Genomic DNA, 18,009 nt, shown 5'->3' on the forward strand with positions numbered 1-18,009 from the left:
CCAAAGATTTTCAAATGAGAAATGTGTAAATAGCGAGGAAGTTATGAGATTCTGCAACAGCAGTGGTTAATATCAGCATGCCAGTCGATTGCAAAAAGGCTGTGGGTTGTTTCACTTACGTATTGTGGAAAATGCATGCCATTCTGTATTTCCCAGGGAGAACAATTACATAATGCAATAACACTGGATTAGAAGCAAATACTTACACAACAGAATATACACAGATAGCATTTTAGTTCACAAATACATTAAATGTTTACTCCAACACATTCTTGTAATTTAAGTCATTCACTGAGACAACACACCTGTGATACTATCATCGTTACTAGGATTGACATTGGTTTGCATAGTCCATTTATTTGATATATGCTTTTTTGCCAAAGATTTTCAAAAGCATATTTATTTAGCAAGCAGCAGCGCCTCCACAATAAATGGACCAGCAGAAGAAAACAAAGCTTTGTTTTTCCCCCCTTACACTATTTCAAGTCTTTTTTTGAGTTAATAGAACAGTTTCACAGGAAATGTCTCAACAGTATCTCTCAATAATAAAAGCTGTTAAATGTAATGACTTATCACAAGACGTAGATATAAGACATGAGTTATTAAACAGATTCAAGCACACAGGTAAACTCAAACCATCACTCATTAAAGCAGGTAAGTAGTTACAATTTCTTCAGATTCTACACACCCTCCAGTAAGATCYACAAACATTTTTCCCTATATAAATGTGGTGAGTTGATAGGGGACACCTKGTAGGAAGAGGTGGCAGATCCAGGGAGACATGTTTTGTCCTTGCAAATCCACAATGTTATCTTACTTCACTGTGGATTCAACTTTCCCCACTCAGAGTGGATGCAATAAATCCTTGGGGGCTGTTTGTTACCTATTCTGTCTATGTACAGCTCCCCAGGTCATTGGTGAAAGAGTGAGTAGGATTCACATGCAAAAATGTTCGGTGAATATTGAGAAAACTACTTCTGTAAAGTCTTAACATGTATTTAAAAGCCCTTCCCCTACACTGCTTCCCCAAAATCCTTTCCAATAATACCTGTTAAAAAAGAYGTGAACTTGCTCATCAAAACTGACATGGATTAAAAACATTGCACACACTGGGGCAGGAAAGCAGTAGTTAAGTACATTAGGAAAGCTGTAGCCACAGACATCTCTGCAAGTATCAGCGCGGCCAGTTCCTACCACCAGAGCAGGCYGAGTTACAAGGTAATGATGTGTGACCTACCAGAGCATCTGACACTTTCACCTTGCACTTTTCTAGACTGCAAAGTTCCTCCTCACTCCTAGGAATTCAGTTTTATGTCATAAACTCATAGAATGGTTTGGGTTGGAAAGTCCTTTAATGATCATCTAGTTTCAAACCCCATGCCATGGGCAGGGTCACCTTCCACGAGATCAGGTTGCTCAAAGCTCCATCCAGGCTGGYCTTGAACACCTCCAGGGATAGGGCACCCACAGCTTCTCTGGGCAACCTGTGCCAGTGCCTCACCACCCTCACAGTAAAGAATTTCTTCCTACTATCTAATCTAAATCTGATCTCTGTCAATTYAAAGCCATTGCCCCTTGTCCTGTCTCTACATACACTTGAAAAGTCCCTTGAGTGAAACTCAGAGACCCYGACCTCATCATGAGGGAGGCTGCTCAAACACTACTGAAGTTTCTGCTAAACCTGCACGTCACATCACAAACTATTTACTAGAATCACACAGCCAAGAAAAACAAATCCCAGCAATACAGACATCCAATTGACCATTTCTTCAATTTTCTATTATCCTTTTAGTGCAACTATAGACCATTTCCAAATTTATCCATTATACATCACCCTGCACATCTAAATTGCAGGGAACACACTATTTTAAAATGAACATTTGCTTACCAACGTCGGAGCATTCCACGCAGTTGTAGGTGCAATCTTGGGTTGCCAGTTGGAACCACCTGTTAGTTTCTTTTCACCTGGCTGAGTCCAGTTTACATCACTTCAAATAAATTTTTTAAGTTTTGTTAGAAAACATTGGACTTTCTTATAAAACTTCCTCAGGCAAACAGCAATTCCACTTGGGAATAAGGCTTCTTTTATTAATGAAGCCCATTTCATAAAGGAGCTGATAGAAAGTTTCATGACAACATGTTTTGGCTYGGAAAAGTAAGAGAAGATGTTCAGCATGTGCCCCCTCAGCATCTCAGTCACATTCCCCAGAACAGGTTAGTATCTGACTTCCCTCAAGTCAAGACAGTTCAATTAGATTTCAAGACAGCATATTAGATTTGTAAATGATTTCAGAGTTAGCACAGATGGTCCTAATAAGCTTGGAATTTGCCAATCCCATTTCTCAATTTTGCTCCTAGAACAGATACTCACTACGGTTGAATACACACACCCTGCTTCAAAATTCACTTGCCTAATGGYCAGCCTCAAGACCGAGGCTGCAGTTTCACAATCTTTAATACTGCTCTGCTTACACTCAGATCATACCAAGTATTTAAGGTGCACTATGACTACCTACAACAACTACAAAAACATTTTGATGAACTAATTTTTCTAATATACCCAAAGTCTGAAAGAAATCAGAGACAGGACACCTTGCCTGCTGCTACCACTGTCACTACCACGACCACTGTCACTCAGTCTACAGTCACCTTCCAATAGCCCTCAACAATTCATTATACCTTGTACAAGAAGTACACTCCCACACATGCTCTGAAGGTTAACATTATGTTGTTGAAACCTGTGCATAACACGTACATTCATGAAAATTTACTACCATGAAAATCCAAATGCTCAACTTCTGATGAAGCATACTCACTTTTTAGTAGTTCCATTTCCAATGCCCAAATCTGTCATAAGGGAGAAAAAGAGACTACTGAAGTTCTGTTTGTTTAAAAGAAATCAGTATTTACATGTTAGTGGTTCCATACTTACTGCCTACAAGATTGGCTAAAGATGAATCCAGATCATCTGACACTAATTTATTAGGCGGTACTTTGGCAACTGGAAGACTCTGGTTTTGAGAGGCCACTGTTGGTTTTAGGAGACCACCTAATTCATCAAAGCCTTGGAATAAGAAACATAAATGATTTGAATTATAGGTCTTGTACAAATGTCATGACATTCAATTAAAAAGACAGCAAGGTCAACACAATGACTAAAATACAAAATTTAAACTGATGATGCTGCTCTATACAAGGATACAACTTATTATGTCTCTTGATTAAGGAGACATTTCTTATGGAAATAAGATTTCACTTCAGTGGTTTAACCTAGGTGACAATTTTACATGGAATAGATTCATAGTGACCGTAAAGCAATCAAAATGTAAAACAAAATGAAGAAAAAAATATATAAAGTGTTTCAGTCTTTAAAAACAGGTTTTTTTGCTTTGAGCAACTTACTTACAAAAAAATTTCGAGAGTCTAATGGCAAAAGATCAGGGAATATTTACTTTCCAGATGCTCAAAAGTACAGAAGCACTATGACTGCAATCCAAATTAACTGTGTATTAACTGATTATTTTCCGAAGCAATCTTAATGCCAAAAGAGGAGGCAGAGCGGTGCCAAAAACGATGCTGCCGATACATRAAATGAAGATGCAGTTTTACCTCTTCCAACAACACTTTACAAATACAGACTTAATTTCAGCTGACAGAATATAAAAATGAAGGCTGTTCAGTGTGTGAAGTTTTAGTGCACAAAATATTTAAGTGAGGAAAATCAGTGTAAGCATTTCAGCAGAGTGTAGAAATAGTCAGTAAGAAAAAGTTATTTGATTAATGCTGTTAATGACCTTTTAAAAACAGCTTTCTTTTATTCAGTTAAAACTCTGTCCCAGTAGTGTAAGTAAATACAGATTAAGAGATTTATACCTCAAAAATAAAATAAATTAAAGGAAAGGACTCAAGTAATTTATTTTAGCAAGTGTCTTACCACCAGAATCTGGGACAACATTAGAAGATTTGTTTCCAAACACAGACTCAAAGTCAACATTAAGGCCAGCTGATGGCTGTGGTTGAGCAACAGGAGATGGAGTGAACCCTGTAGGGAAAAAAAAGAAAGAAATTGAACGTTTTTATAYAGCATTTCCCACAAATCCACCTTTATGCAAGACAAGCCAAATAAATATTTCAGCACTGCAGAAAGACTAGGAATACCTYAAATTCTGTATTACATCCTGACACTGAGCAGTTTATTTGGTCTTTAGCTGAAGTTACTCCTCCAAAGATTTTGTCTCAGAAACTGCACAGACGGCCATAGAAGACACTCCCCTGCAACTGCTACATCTCTGTAATAATTATTAGCAGCCTCCTTACTCTTTTACCATATGCGTAAAAAAAATTACAAAGGAAAAAGTCACCATGCTTCTCCAGGAAAAGAAGATGGTTAGTGCAGAATCTGTTTCAAGAYTACCTGACTCAAGATTATTTCCTGTATGTTTTATATTAGTCCATCAATTCTCTTTGATAGAACTAGTGTAAGATCCATACCATCCCAAGGTGCCTGAACTAGTAACACCTTTGATTAGAGACTCTTAATTCTAATCATTTTCATAGCTCTGCTATGAAATTTTGCAGTTGACCATGTTTCACAATCAAATTTCTAGAAATTATGGCAAGCTATAGGGAGGTACAGCCACGTTTTAAGTCCTAGTGTTGTCTAAACTTACTATATTTGTCTCCCATGTATCTGTAGTGCTCTACAAATACACAATTATTTTTCAACACTGAAAATCTATTGCAGTAAAGCAATGTATATGAYGTTGAGTAGCATTAATTTAATAGTTTAAAAACACAGAAGGTAATAGCCATTCATTTATAGTATTTTTTTAATGTTATATATGATCAGACACAAACATGTGCATGTGTATCACGTTGGTGTTCAGGCAACTAGTTATAGAACTAATTAGTGCATTATATGAAAAGCACAAAAAAATGCAATGCCATCTTGAAAATTAGTTCTTCTGGTTTCTAACAAAAAAACATGATGACATGGAGAAATGAAAGGATCACGACTACTTCAGCAGTAAAACACTGCAGTGGGTAGAAATAACTAACAAAGAACACTTCTTGGATTTCATTTCCCTTGCTGGGACAGCACCTTGGTTCAATCTTACTGTTTTTCTGAAATAAGTCACATTTTGCCAAAAAAAAATAAGAAACTATTGGATGTTATTCTTGAACATAAACTTCACAGAAAAGAGCCAAATTTGGAATACCTGTTCCATTTTGTCTTAAAGGAACATAAGACTCCTAACTCCATCACTAAAATTTAGACAATGTCGCTTTCGTTAAGAACAAATCTAAATAAACAGCATAGAGCAAAACATGGAAGTAGTAGTGTGGGAAAAGAGAGAGTAAATAATCAACAAACCAAAATGAGTATCTTTATGACATGTATACCATCAAGTTGTAACAAGCCATTTCAGAGACTCTGAACTGCAGGTGGGAATTCCTTTGATGGGATGTCCTGCAACTCTTAAAACCGTGCCTGTACCAATAGAAAACTTGACTTACAATAGCTCATATTTTGCTTTAGCAAACAGCCTCAACTGAAACAAGCTGAGTTTCCTGCTCTCACATTTTAGAAGTTTCACATTTTATGAAATTAAGAAGATGAGACCATCTCCAAGACAAAGCAATACACAGGACTYGTTTTAATCAGCCTCTGAGAAAGATCAACTACTCTTGATATCAACCCAAGGCATTTTGTTCAACAGGGATATTTTGAAAGGTGCAAAGGTCAKTATTTTTAATGGAGCTTCTTCAGTGTCAAGACTTGACAAAAGCTAATAATCCTGCTTTTTGAAAACGGAACAAAAGGAAAAGAGTCATTTGTAGTACTTAACCTTTTGTTAAATGACTCTTACTAAATTTTATGCAAAGACCCTAGATCAAAATGTGACTTTATGGGGCTTTTAAGAACTAAGCCTTCCATAAACCATTTACTGAAGATATTCTTGAGTCTTGCATTGCAGCAATGCTAACACACCCCATCCAACCAGTTTTGGACAGCCCACAGTCTCTCTAGCAACKATCAGGAGAGTGCTCCAGAATCAGTACCAGTAGGGGGTTACTACAGAGATGTGACATAGCTGCACGAACGATTAGGCAGTATTGTAACGCAGCAAAGATGTCTTTCTCCTGTTGTGTTGTAAAGCTTAACACTGGTTTAGTGCACTGTTTAAGAGTAATATAGCAACAAAATTGCCCTAAACAGCATGRACATCCCAATCCCTTTATCTTAAAAAAATGATGTAAAGCAAGATGAGAAGATACTTAAAAACATGCATGTATTCTGTGTGGTATAGCAACAAGTAAACTACAAGAGATCCTGAAATGGGGAGATACTCATTTCATGTTTAGGCTAAATAAACCTTAGTTTGGCACAAACTAAGAAAAATATACATAATTCGTGACAACACACTCGGCACAAGCACATGAATAATAGGTGGAGCCACTACCACAAGGCACTTCTGTAGTTGTAACAYGGCTCTTGGTTCTAGGCACACAACACATTCCAATTCCTGTGTGTGTGGTCAGGCTGCATCCCATTACCTACCTCCAAATAGACCAGCTACAGAAGAAGGCTCATTGCGGAAATGAGAAGCGTTAGGGTAAGCTTGAGGACCACAAAAAGAATCTGATAAGGAGTATCACACAAGAGAGAAAGCCAGGAAAGGAGAAGAGGAGAGTTACAGAAAGAGAACCAAGATACATGCTTTATCTGCTATTCAAAACTTTAATTTCACATCAGTCTATACATAGTCTAGTAACATAGAACCAATGGAATGAAATCAATACACATCAGACAGACAGTAAGAAACACATTTACACAATCTCTAACACAAAAGGGGAAAGCACGGTTTCCAAGGAACAGCTAAGTTAGGATGAAAACTTTTTTTTTTCCCAATCAAATGCCATGTTTTACACAGTTTGAAGAAATGAGTGTAAAAGCTTCAAGGCATTTTTCTTATACCTGAAGTATATTCATATTTGGTTGCCACAAAGGGATTTAGTTGAGTAAATGGATTGTAATGATCTAAAGAACCAGAAAGAGTTATTTTAAATCCACATTCACATTATAGTAGTGCCTTGATTGTGCAACAACTAAAACTACATCTACATTTCCCATATCAATTAGTCAGGAGGCCACCCTTTGGTTTTAGATATGTCCTTAGAGCATGAGACACTGGAAGGGAATGCAATGTAGCAATGCCATCCATTTCCAGTGATTTCAGAGCTACCATGTGATAAATACTACAAAGACTTCCAAGCACCACAAAAACCCACCAGGGTCCTTGTTCACAGTCCTSAACTGCTGCAACTTTTTGTGTGACTGCAGAACAAGTTATACAGAYGAGGCTAATCTGATTAAATAGCCAACATACCAAAAAAAAAACAGCTGTATTTCAAATAATCATTCTACATTTATATGAACTATACACATTTCATTGGAAACATGGAAAAGACAGATTATCACACAGCAGTACTAATTTAAAGTGTTTTTTAATATATTTAAAGATAAATACAGCTTGCTTGATTTGTCTTTACATAAAGACAGACAAGCTAGGAAACTAAGTAACTAAGGTGACAAAGTACAGGTAGTATGGATATCTTTAAAGAGATCATCCCTTTGTTCTACTTTTGTTAACAAGTATCAGAGGTATAAAAAAACCCCTCTTTGTTGTAAGAGTGTTTTTCTTTGACCAATTCTAGCGGTGTTCAACCAGCCTAAATACAGCCTGTGGTATACAATTGTCTTTAAAAACTTAGCTTTGTTCATCAGAACTGACATGTAATTATTTTTTTTGGGTTTTTTTTTGTTTTGTTTTTGTTTTGGTTTTTTTTGTCTATGAAAAGAAACTCAATCTTTATATTGAAAAGTAATCAAATTACTATAGAACTGCACCAATATAAATACRGGAAGGATTTCTAGCTAGACAGCCATGCTGGACCATCTCCAAAGTAAGATATGAACAGTTTTTAACAGGTGAGTTATTAGTTTATTGCCCCACAGGTAAACAGTCTTGAGTAGATTATGCATCAATACGTGCATGGCTTTATCAKCTTTGTTTATGACAGCATGACTGGGGCAAAAACATCCACAATCAGATTAAGATCCTTTGTTTAAGAACATTTCAACCTGGGAAGAAAGTAGACAGCATTTTCTTTTTCTTCTCAGACATATGCAGTATTCTACCTTAAAATTCCCAAGTACAAGAGACTTCGTCAAACTGCACTTAAGCAACTGCTCTAACTGTAACCAAGTTTCTTTACATCGGGTTCCAATCCCATCTAGGCAGCCAAGCAAGGATTTTAACACCATTTCATGGTACACCAACTAAATTAAATTCTAACACAGAAAAAAAACAGCCCCAAATGACTTGTAAGTTTCTGAAAGGCCCCAAGAAAAAAATTTAGAAACTAAAATAATGTTAAAATTTTTAGGAAATAGGAAATTAGTTTAAAACAGTACTTTACCAACAAACATTTCATGTGTGGGTGTCCTACTGGTGAAAGTAGATACATCAGAAGACACAGACAGATGAGCAGCATCGTTAGTTTTTGTAAGGAAAGGATTTAGGTTTGGAATGGCATCATCAACACTATCAACAGTAGCAGAAAAAGGATCTGTTCAATTCCAGAGAGCAAGAGAAAGAAGAAAAGGGAAACAGATTTAGTTTTCTCCTGACACCTCTAAGCTTGGGATGACCTAGCTAATTATTTCATTTTTATTCAAGTTGTCCAGAATTACCTGTTCTCCACTCAAGAAAAACACTGCAGACACTAGCTACTAATATACTTTTTTTTTCTTAATTTAATTAGTAACATCATCTTATATACTGTGCTTCTTCCTGAGTGTGCATTATATGAAAGTAACTATGTTATTCCTCTTTAAACACAATCACTTTTTGTTTCTCACAGTCATGTCTTGGCATTTGCAACAAAGTCTCTGGAGCACAGGTTGCCTTTCAGCTCTACAGAACCTCAGATGCCAAGAGAAGATTCAAAACAATTCCTCAGGAGAGTTTTAAAAACCTGACCAAGTCAACTGAGCTGAACTTCACTTTCTAAACTTTTGCTGTTACTGAGCATCATGAAGTTTTCAAGACCTATGATTATACCAAGGTAGCATACAGGACATAAGCACTTTCCTTGCTACCTGGGTCATCAGGAACAACAAACTTCATGTGGAAATGCTGCTGCCTGCAAGCAAGAAAAGACTGCTCTGCTTTTACAGACAACAGGCGGTAAGCCATGATGAGGAAAATGTTCCTTACTGAAAAGCTGTCAGACTTTATTGGAAGGAAGGAAACATGGATCTATACAAGTGACTTCCGAAGGCATATAGGAGCTTCAAGGTTTCGTGAGGATGGATGCAATTGCCAAGCTAATGTACTCCTGYAATTCAGAATCTAACAGATAAACTGGATAGAAAAGGCAGCTACAATACTTGTTGACTAAAGGAGCTGTGGTTTAGCTGTCAGGTTTCAGAGCCCATGAACCTTTGGAAAAWTCAAGAACTCACTAGGTGAGATCAGCAAGGGCTGCATCTTCTATTTATCATGGTGCTCAGAACTGCAACTTAATCTTCTAGACAAAGCCACTACAGAAAAAAATCTGAATAATCATTATAGGAAAGATGTCTTAAATACTCAGTTCCTGGCTTTTTTTTTTTTTTTAATAAACCTGGCTTGATTATGCATTTATCCACAACTCTCGTAAATACTATTGTGAGGTGTACAGCAGCTTAAATGAAATTATTTTCTCTCCTTGAATCTGACTGCCTGATTTGTAGCTATAAGACCTACACTTCATAATGTGCTCCATTGTACATCCTAAAGGAAAAAAATTTCAAAACTATAACTGCATTATTCTTTGCAGGCTCAATGCATGCTTTGATTTGCTGCAAACCCAAGATATGTTATTGGGTAAGACTGACTTTTCTCCCAAATTGCTTGGCTATTTTGCAAGAATGAGTGAAGTGCCTTAGAAGATCCTTTCCTAAATCTTTCAGTCAGCAAAATGACAGTGTCCAGAACTGAATAAAAGATAAGCAGAATAAGCTGATACAATATTGGCAAAACATAACATGAATATAAAATTATGTACTGTCATATGTATGTTTTATATAGTGGATATGCCAAYCAGCCTGTTGCCTGAAACTGAGTCCTTGCTTTCAGCTACTCCTTAAAACTGCTTGCTGCTTTGAATGTCATTTTCAAAGATGTACAACACAGATCTGACAATAAAAATGGGGTAGATCATCTTTTCATCAGTTCTTCCTTGTTCTTTCTGCTGCTGCTTCACCTTCAGCTGATTTTATTYGTTCTCTTTATATATATTATAGAAGTGAAAAAAAATTCAAACAGATGGGTTAAAATGTTCATTTCCACACSGATACATTTATTTTGCTTCTGAAGTTTAGCTACAAATTGATAGCTAGCAAATATACCAGACACAGCTGGAATGGTCTCCAAAGAACCCCAATAAATAGTGCAGATTAAACAACACTGAAGAAGCTAAAAAGTGAAAGTTTTAACCATATTTGTCTGAATCCACTGTCAACTAAAATTATTTTACACATTCACTCAACTACAAAATTACTACAAACTACTTTCTGTTCCCAATTTTCAAGGTTGTATATAGAACTTCCTGTGTTTTGATTTGTAAAGCAATATAATGCAACTTTAGATTATCAAGATTTGCTCAGAAATGCAATCCGTTCTCAGATTCTTTGCTTGTTTTCCTGATTCTAATTCTAGCCAGCATGCCACTATTGTCCAAGTCTCAGAACCTGCCAATGTTAATAACCAAAAACTAATTTGGTTAATTTAATTAAACAAAAGTAACCGAAAAATAATTTGGTTCGGGTAAATTCTATCCTTACATGTAAGTTTTAAAAATTGCTGTCAATACTGACAGMAAAACCTCAGAGTTTCTAAAGCCCAATTTCATCCTTGAATACACAAGGCATCTGTCTGTGTCAATGGAATCACTCTGCACCTGCATGCTATCATTAGGCATTAAAGATTCAGGTGCATTTAAAAAAGTAGTTTGAATTCTGCACATTTCTAACTTGAAGTTATCCAACTAAAAGTATTTTGCCCAAAAAACAGTGACAAAGGTTTTGCAGTGTCATTGTTTACAGTTTGAAATAGGTAAACTGAAAATACACAATCACAGAACCCATTTCCCAGGAACTTAACCTTGTTAGCTTTAACATTTTTGGAAGCACAAGGCTAAAGGCAGCAACCCAAATATAATGCTTTTGTAAAAATTTACAGGTTTATTACACACCTAAGAGCTTCTGCATAAAATTTTTAACAGTAACTAATTTTAGCTGATTTGATACTCTTCTCAAAGCCACCATATACACCAAATACAAACATCATCATGTCAGAAAATTACCTAAGGGAGGGATGCTGTGCAGTGGTTAGAGCACAGGACTGGAAATAGTTCAGGTTCCATTCTTGGCTCTGCCACTGACTTGCCGTATGACTTCAGACAAGTCAGTTAATTGCTCAGATTTCCCCATCTGTAAAATGTGGAAAGCACTTCTTATCTACCTCACCTGTGTGAAGTGAGTGTTCATGTCTGTAAAGCTGAAGAGCTGTGGTTTTTTTTTATGAAAGGTAACACAAAAAATAGTGATCCCAGAATTTGAGCCTAAAATTTTARCAGACAATCCAAAATCTTCACAGTTAATTAAGTCTTACAAGTATTCAGAAATGTGCCAATAGTAGGCAGATATGTCAATGACTATTACTGAAGACTCATAGCACAAGCAACACAACATTGAACAAACACAGACTTTCAGGCTCAACTTTCAGGTTAATGAAGAAATGCTAAATTGTGATGTGACCTTTGAGAAGAAGTTAAGTTTCCCCTTTTATCTCTCACCCATGAAACAAATAGGACAACTGAAACAGAAGGTATTCTGCAGAAAGCAATCAAGATGAGCCAAACCATTTTTCTCCGTTTCTAAACTCTACTGTGTTCAGTGCTATTACAGCACTGAAATTTGTATGCCTACCTCCATACACTTCTCACATCTTTCTCCAAAGAYGCTTTGCTCAGCAAAACTAAAGAACAAATAAACTATTCTTATTTATTTTAGAATCTGCCACATATATTAGTWGTGCCTTTGTCACTCAGAACTTTGTTAATTCCCTACAAACATATGTGAGAAGGTAAACAAAACAAAGCACACAGTGAAAAGTAAATAGGAAAGTGGAATACATACACAGCTTATTAGGAAGATACATTAGATAGCTGGAAAGATGTTAAGAAGAGCTATGGCTCATAAAAAATAATAGGGCAGTAAAAATTTAGAATAGTGTTGTTCTGATGCCTACAAAACTTCCTGAAGCAGCGATTCCTGGGKTTTTTGCATTATAAAAGAATGTATTTTGCAAACATTTAATTTAGAAAAAAAAAAAAGAATCTGGAAATAGCCACATAATTTAGGAGCTTACTATTTTATTAAGGGTCATTTTTGTAGAAAAGTAAAATAAAAACAACAAAAAAAGCCCACCCCCCCATTATAAAGCTTTTTAATCCTCCTGATAACCAACAGTGTAAGCAGGCAATATGTCACTTTATTTGAATTATTCTGGAACACTGCAAAGGAGACAAGAACTTCATAAAAACATCAAAATGCTCTAGCACTCAAACCAATCTTGAAGGAAAATCCACTACTTTCTAGAACTCTCTTGCCTGATYCCTTGGCTTGAGGACTTGACTGTACCAATAAGATCATCTCACAACTCATTCAGTCCATCCTAGAAACTGGGCAGAATGAAAATTTGGGTGTTCTGGAGTAATTTCAGAGGGAAGGAAATAAATATGTCCCTTCACTTAAGAGGTCCAATCACAGTTTTCCATTMATTTGATGTTGTAGTTAAATGAAATATAGCAGAGAATTTGTAAAGAGAAGCCTTATGTTTCAATATTTCAATAACTAACGGGCTTTTCTTTCTATTCATAGTTGTCACAAATGCCTAGTCTCAGGCCTCAGCCAATTTCTGCTGAAATGTCATCAACATTAGATGACATTTAGAATATGTATTAAAAAAATCTGCATTCAAGTTCCCATGTTTGCAGCACAGTCTACCTCATAGACATCTTCACTGAGTTGACTTCTAAACAGCTGAGTTTMTGCAAATGGCTATAGGACTCTTGAAGACAGCAGTTATGAGGCTGACAGAGCTGGTCAACAAGTAAAGTAACTTTGCTAATAAGAAATTGTATCAAAATTATTTAGGATCACCACAGACTGCTATATTATTTTAATCTATACACAGATCTTACTTTTTCTGATCCCTTTATCCCCTTGTAATGTCTTAAAAAGATCTCTCTCTAAGGAAGAAACAGCACCCAGACTAGGGGAAACATTTACAAGAACATGACCATAGCAATTAGAACCTTAATCCAACTCAGAATTCTTACCTCCCCAGGTACTTCCTACTTGTGGAGCAGCAGATATAGGATGTACAGACGGATGAAAAGTTGGCTGCAAATCAAGCAGATCATTTGGCAGCTTTGAAGTGCTACAAAGARATTAATACAACTGTTTGAACTGCATCACAGTTTTCAATATGGGCAAATGCTAGTGAGTGTCCACAGTAATGAAAGCTTTGTTACAAAATGGATAGAACTAAGCCAAAATCAGAAGGGCTGGTGAACTCCGTACTTTCGGTTCTGTAAAAAAGCTTTAATTTCGCGAGGTAAGTTGTATGCCATGCCAAGGGACTTTTGTGAAAGCTGTCCAAGACAGAAAGACAGGCAYGCTCCCAGTCCAACACCAGGGCTAGAACATGTTACGTTCAGAAATCTTCAGCAGCTTTTGAAGTCACCTCACAAAAACTCTACAGCATGACAAAAACAGACTGACAAAATGGGTTGCAGCATCAAAATGTTACATCTAAATTCCATAATTCACATCTTTCCACAATAATCATTGCTGAGAAACTGACTCACAACTATAAGCTATTAAAGAACTTTGGGGAAAGCAAAATATAAGAATCCTTGAAACACYTGATCACACATCAGGCATGATATTTAAATGCATATTTTAGACCATTCAAAACCAAATTGAGACCTTACAAATCACAYGAAAATTAAGAGTGAAAGCTTATATACAACTGCTGCATTAATTTAAGGAGTCAAACAAGAACAGTATAATTCATTCTCTTGCAGAGACTTCATTTAACGCTTCAAATAAGTCTTGGGCAAAAAACATGAGTACTGGTGCTCTCCCAGAACCTTTTAGGACATGAAATGAACCAAAATTTGCACATATGGCTACTACYATGAACAGAAGCTGAGTCACTGTGACACTCAAACAGCTCTCAAATTGAGACCAGCACAAGAGGCTAATGGCTAGTAGTGATATTCTCGATCTCTGTGTAATTTCTTGCTCACCCAATTGCTTGTATAATTCACAGTTTTCAGTATTGCTTGAGTCATTTCAGCAGTGATAGCAATCACATTTTGCCACTAYTGCTCTTATTAAAAAGCAGCATGGTCTGGSACTGCCCTGTAATGTGAGCAGCTGAACAAAGATAATTTTCAAGGTAAAGCTTGTGCAAGATAATGGCAGGGATTAACCAGACACGTTGCAACTAACAGCAAGCTATTGAACTTCTGACCCAGCATATCCCCTTCATGACAGTTCCTGCTGTAAAACCTGYTTTTTGCTCATAGCAGTCATACTGGCAGAAAGTGAATTTAAACATGCAGAAAAAACAGCGTTTGGGGTTTTTTTTGCAAGAAAACACTCATGTTCTCACTATGCAGCATTTCTGTTTGAAGAAGCTTTATCAGATGTTTCAATGTTTCAGACCTCTTAAGAAGCAAGATCAGATATTCAAGTTCAAAGCATACACCCATTTCAAGTTTTCCGGCCTCTAAAAATAATTTTAAAGAAAATATTTTTACAWGGAAGTCTTTCAGTTACTAACACTGACAGATTCTCTAGTTTCTTATATGTGACTCAGCTATTTACCACATATTTGGTGTCAAGTAATTTCCTACAATGGCTTTCTAATGGACGAAGAAATCTGTCAAAAGAGCAATGATTCTTATGTGAGCTCTAACAGAACAGAGCTCTAACAATCCTTTAGGTTTAGGATCACGTTCAAAGCAAAAATATTACTTCAGAGAGCTAGTTCCTTCTATATTGATAAAAGCACTGTACTTTTTGCTGCTGCTTCATTTGACAGATATTTTACAGAATGAAGATCACACACTTGCTCATACCAACAGCTCCTGTTAGTCAAAGATCAGGATTAGCATGCAGTGAGTACTCTTGCACTTCCTTTACAGTCCTTGCAGAGATGTTCCAGATACAACACAATACTGCAAAACCTGCCTTTCATTTCAAACTCTGTTTCAGGCTTTTCTTTTTCTGAAAAATCTACCAAGAATATTTACCACTCTACTTTTAAATAACTAGAAATGCATTTTCTTTATGACCTCGCAAACAGAATTTTTATTTGACTTTTCTCAAATTTATTTGTAATGTTCCTTGGGGACAAAGCATGCGTGTTTTACAGTTCCAACTGTCTGGCTTACCGACTAAGAACAGCTRCTAAGGGCTGTCAGTAGTCAGTTCATATCAGAAACTTCTGCAAACAAATGATGAGAACACAGCTTTATGCTGTTTATTGCAATAGGCTATTTTCCTATCAGCTTTACCCAAAGTTTCTTATCACATCACTAATGTACTCTATACCCAGCCAATCTTGTGCAACATACATTCTGTGGCAGAARTTTAGAGGAAACCTTTGCTGCAGCACATCTCCCAGCGGAGCGTTAAGCATACCTGTTAGAGGAGCTAGGGGTAGAAAAAATATCAATGGCTGGTGTAGTCATTATGCTTCCTGCTGCAGTTGACACAGGAGAAGCTGCCGTGGTTAAAGAGGTATGAGGTTTCTTTGCAAGTTCTTTTAGACGTTGCTCCTGTTGGGAAAGTGATTTGGCATAAGAAATCTAAACATTTATGTGTATGACATCAGAGATAAATAAAGCAGAACTAAAGAATTATTTATTCCACAAGCTAGGGTTAGCCACTTACAATTACAAGTCAGTGGTGCAAAAAATGCTTCAGAAMCTATTTTAACAAACCTTCCACAAGCTATCATCTAAATACACAAAATTTTATTTCCAGCACTTTGCCAACAGTACTTGTTCAGTATTATTAACTCTGTTTTTCCCTTTGCTCCTTTAAGAATCCTAATAAGCTATCAACAAGAACCTAGGAAAAGCATTTGCAATTAAAAATTCTCTATGCCTACCTTTAAAGCTTTTAAGCGAGCCTGTTCTTCCTCTAACGCAGCTTGTTTTTCCCTTTCATCCACTTTTGTGAGGGACAGGCCAGTGCTTGCAAGGGTAGAGACTGCATTGGAAAGGGTGGTAGCCCTAAAGTAATTGGACAGGAGARAAACTGGCTGTTAACAGACAACACGTGATAGGAGCTTCTAAAGAACACTTTGCTTGTATCCACCCAGTCTCCCTCTGAGCTCTCTGTAACATTGGCTATATCTTACACTGCAACAGGCAAAGAGAAAAGTTTAAATAAGACACACCATATAAAATAAAAAATGAAAAATGCCCAGAAATCAGGCTATCTACTCTATTGGCTTTTGGATTTTTCACCTTATAAATTCCTCTCCAAACTGCATATCAAAATTCATATTTGAAGCCTTTGCTCTTTTCCTGTTTGCCTAGAATGGCATTATTTGTAAGCACAAGGCAATCTCCAATCATCTGGACTCCATTTCAAATCGTTGTTAATTTAACAGGTTTAGCTAATAAACTATCAATATTGCTAATATATCCTGAAGGAAATTTGTAATTTATCATCATGTTTAAGACTATGCAAAGAGATTTAAAACAAAAACTTTTAAAAGAACAATCTTACAAAAGAAAGCAAATATTCTAAAAAGTAAGTAACAAAATACTGCCCTAATATTCAGTACCATAAAGAACTTATAAATATTATTGCCTTATTTCTTGAACTTGCAATAAAGAAATGCTATTTAATTTTGCAAGTCTTACGCTCAATATTACACTTTGTTAAATTTAAACAATGAAATTTGTCATGTAGAGGACTTCTCTAGATTGCCTGTTGTGTTTTAGAAAACATTCACAATCATTTAATGCCTTTTACCATATGCTTAATCGCTTTAACTCCCAATTACTTTAAAAATCCATTCTTAATGTAAGGACTTCTGGAAGCATTTCCTTGCTTTTGACATAGAAGGGGTTAAAGCCAAGTCTAAGGAGATGTATTTAATCATGTTGCATACCTTATAGAAGTCTAATTATTAAAATAAAATGAACATTTGCATGCAGTACATGAAAGAAACTTAGTTTCTCTTCAGAAGTTCAGGATCAAATGCTAAAAGCATAAGTAGGGATGCCAGAGGAAGCCCTTAGATTCTAGTTCTGTTGACATGGAAGAAGCTGTTTCAAGTACTCAGCAAAAGACATGACAACTTGCTATTCCATCATTGCTCATAGAAAGCCTCCTTGAATCTTAATTTAAAATGAAATTGAAAAAGAACAGATTTAACACTTGTTTTAACAATTGCCCAAAAGGGCAAGGATATAAGCACCTGCTTGCAGCTGTGGAATCTTTGATTTTCTTCCCCTCTAGAGAAGCTAAATGTTGTTCCAAAGCATCAAGAAGGCTACTTGGTGCCTGCAAAGAGAGACATTGGGGAATACATTTGAAGAAACCAACAGTTAAAATACTTTCAGAGAATGCAACTGTAGGGCAACAGGTAAAACAGCTCAGAATACTTCTACTCCCTCTTAATATTCTGTACATATTTAATAACTTGAAGTATGAGGTGATGTATCCTCCTCACTACATTATTCAATCGCAATGATTCATCAGCAAGAACTGAAATATGTCAAGAAATTTTAAAATTAACAGCTAGGAAACAGCAAGAAGACAATTGGAAGCAGTCAGTATTTCAAGAGACACTAAAAAGG

The 18,009-nt window shown here is 36.3% G+C and overlaps 1 protein-coding gene across 3 annotated transcripts in view; it reads right to left on the reverse strand.

Annotated features, from left to right (window-relative positions):
• The window catches only part of PICALM (phosphatidylinositol binding clathrin assembly protein), a 65,212-nt gene that overhangs the window by 12,893 nt on the left and 34,310 nt on the right, over positions 1-18,009 (reverse strand). For 2 of the 3 annotated variants that reach the window (XM_057364061.1, XM_057364063.1), the window contains exons 9-17: positions 17,628-17,713; positions 16,305-16,428; positions 15,833-15,969; positions 13,456-13,556; positions 3,935-4,042; positions 2,933-3,064; positions 2,817-2,847; positions 1,889-1,988; positions 120-143 (exon numbers count right to left, since the gene is read on the reverse strand). In XM_057364061.1, the coding sequence (XP_057220044.1) occupies positions 120-143; positions 1,889-1,988; positions 2,817-2,847; positions 2,933-3,064; positions 3,935-4,042; positions 13,456-13,556; positions 15,833-15,969; positions 16,305-16,428; positions 17,628-17,713 (843 nt within the window). The remainder of the gene's footprint in view (positions 1-119; positions 144-1,888; positions 1,989-2,816; positions 2,848-2,932; positions 3,065-3,934; positions 4,043-13,455; positions 13,557-15,832; positions 15,970-16,304; positions 16,429-17,627; positions 17,714-18,009) is intronic. The other variant, XM_057364062.1, reaches the window with a different exon arrangement.

This window comes from Malurus melanocephalus, unplaced genomic scaffold (genome assembly GCF_030028575.1).
Source record: "Malurus melanocephalus ecotype Western Australia unplaced genomic scaffold, MMel_1.1 scaffold_34, whole genome shotgun sequence".
NCBI classification, from domain to species: Eukaryota; Metazoa; Chordata; class Aves; order Passeriformes; family Maluridae; genus Malurus; species Malurus melanocephalus.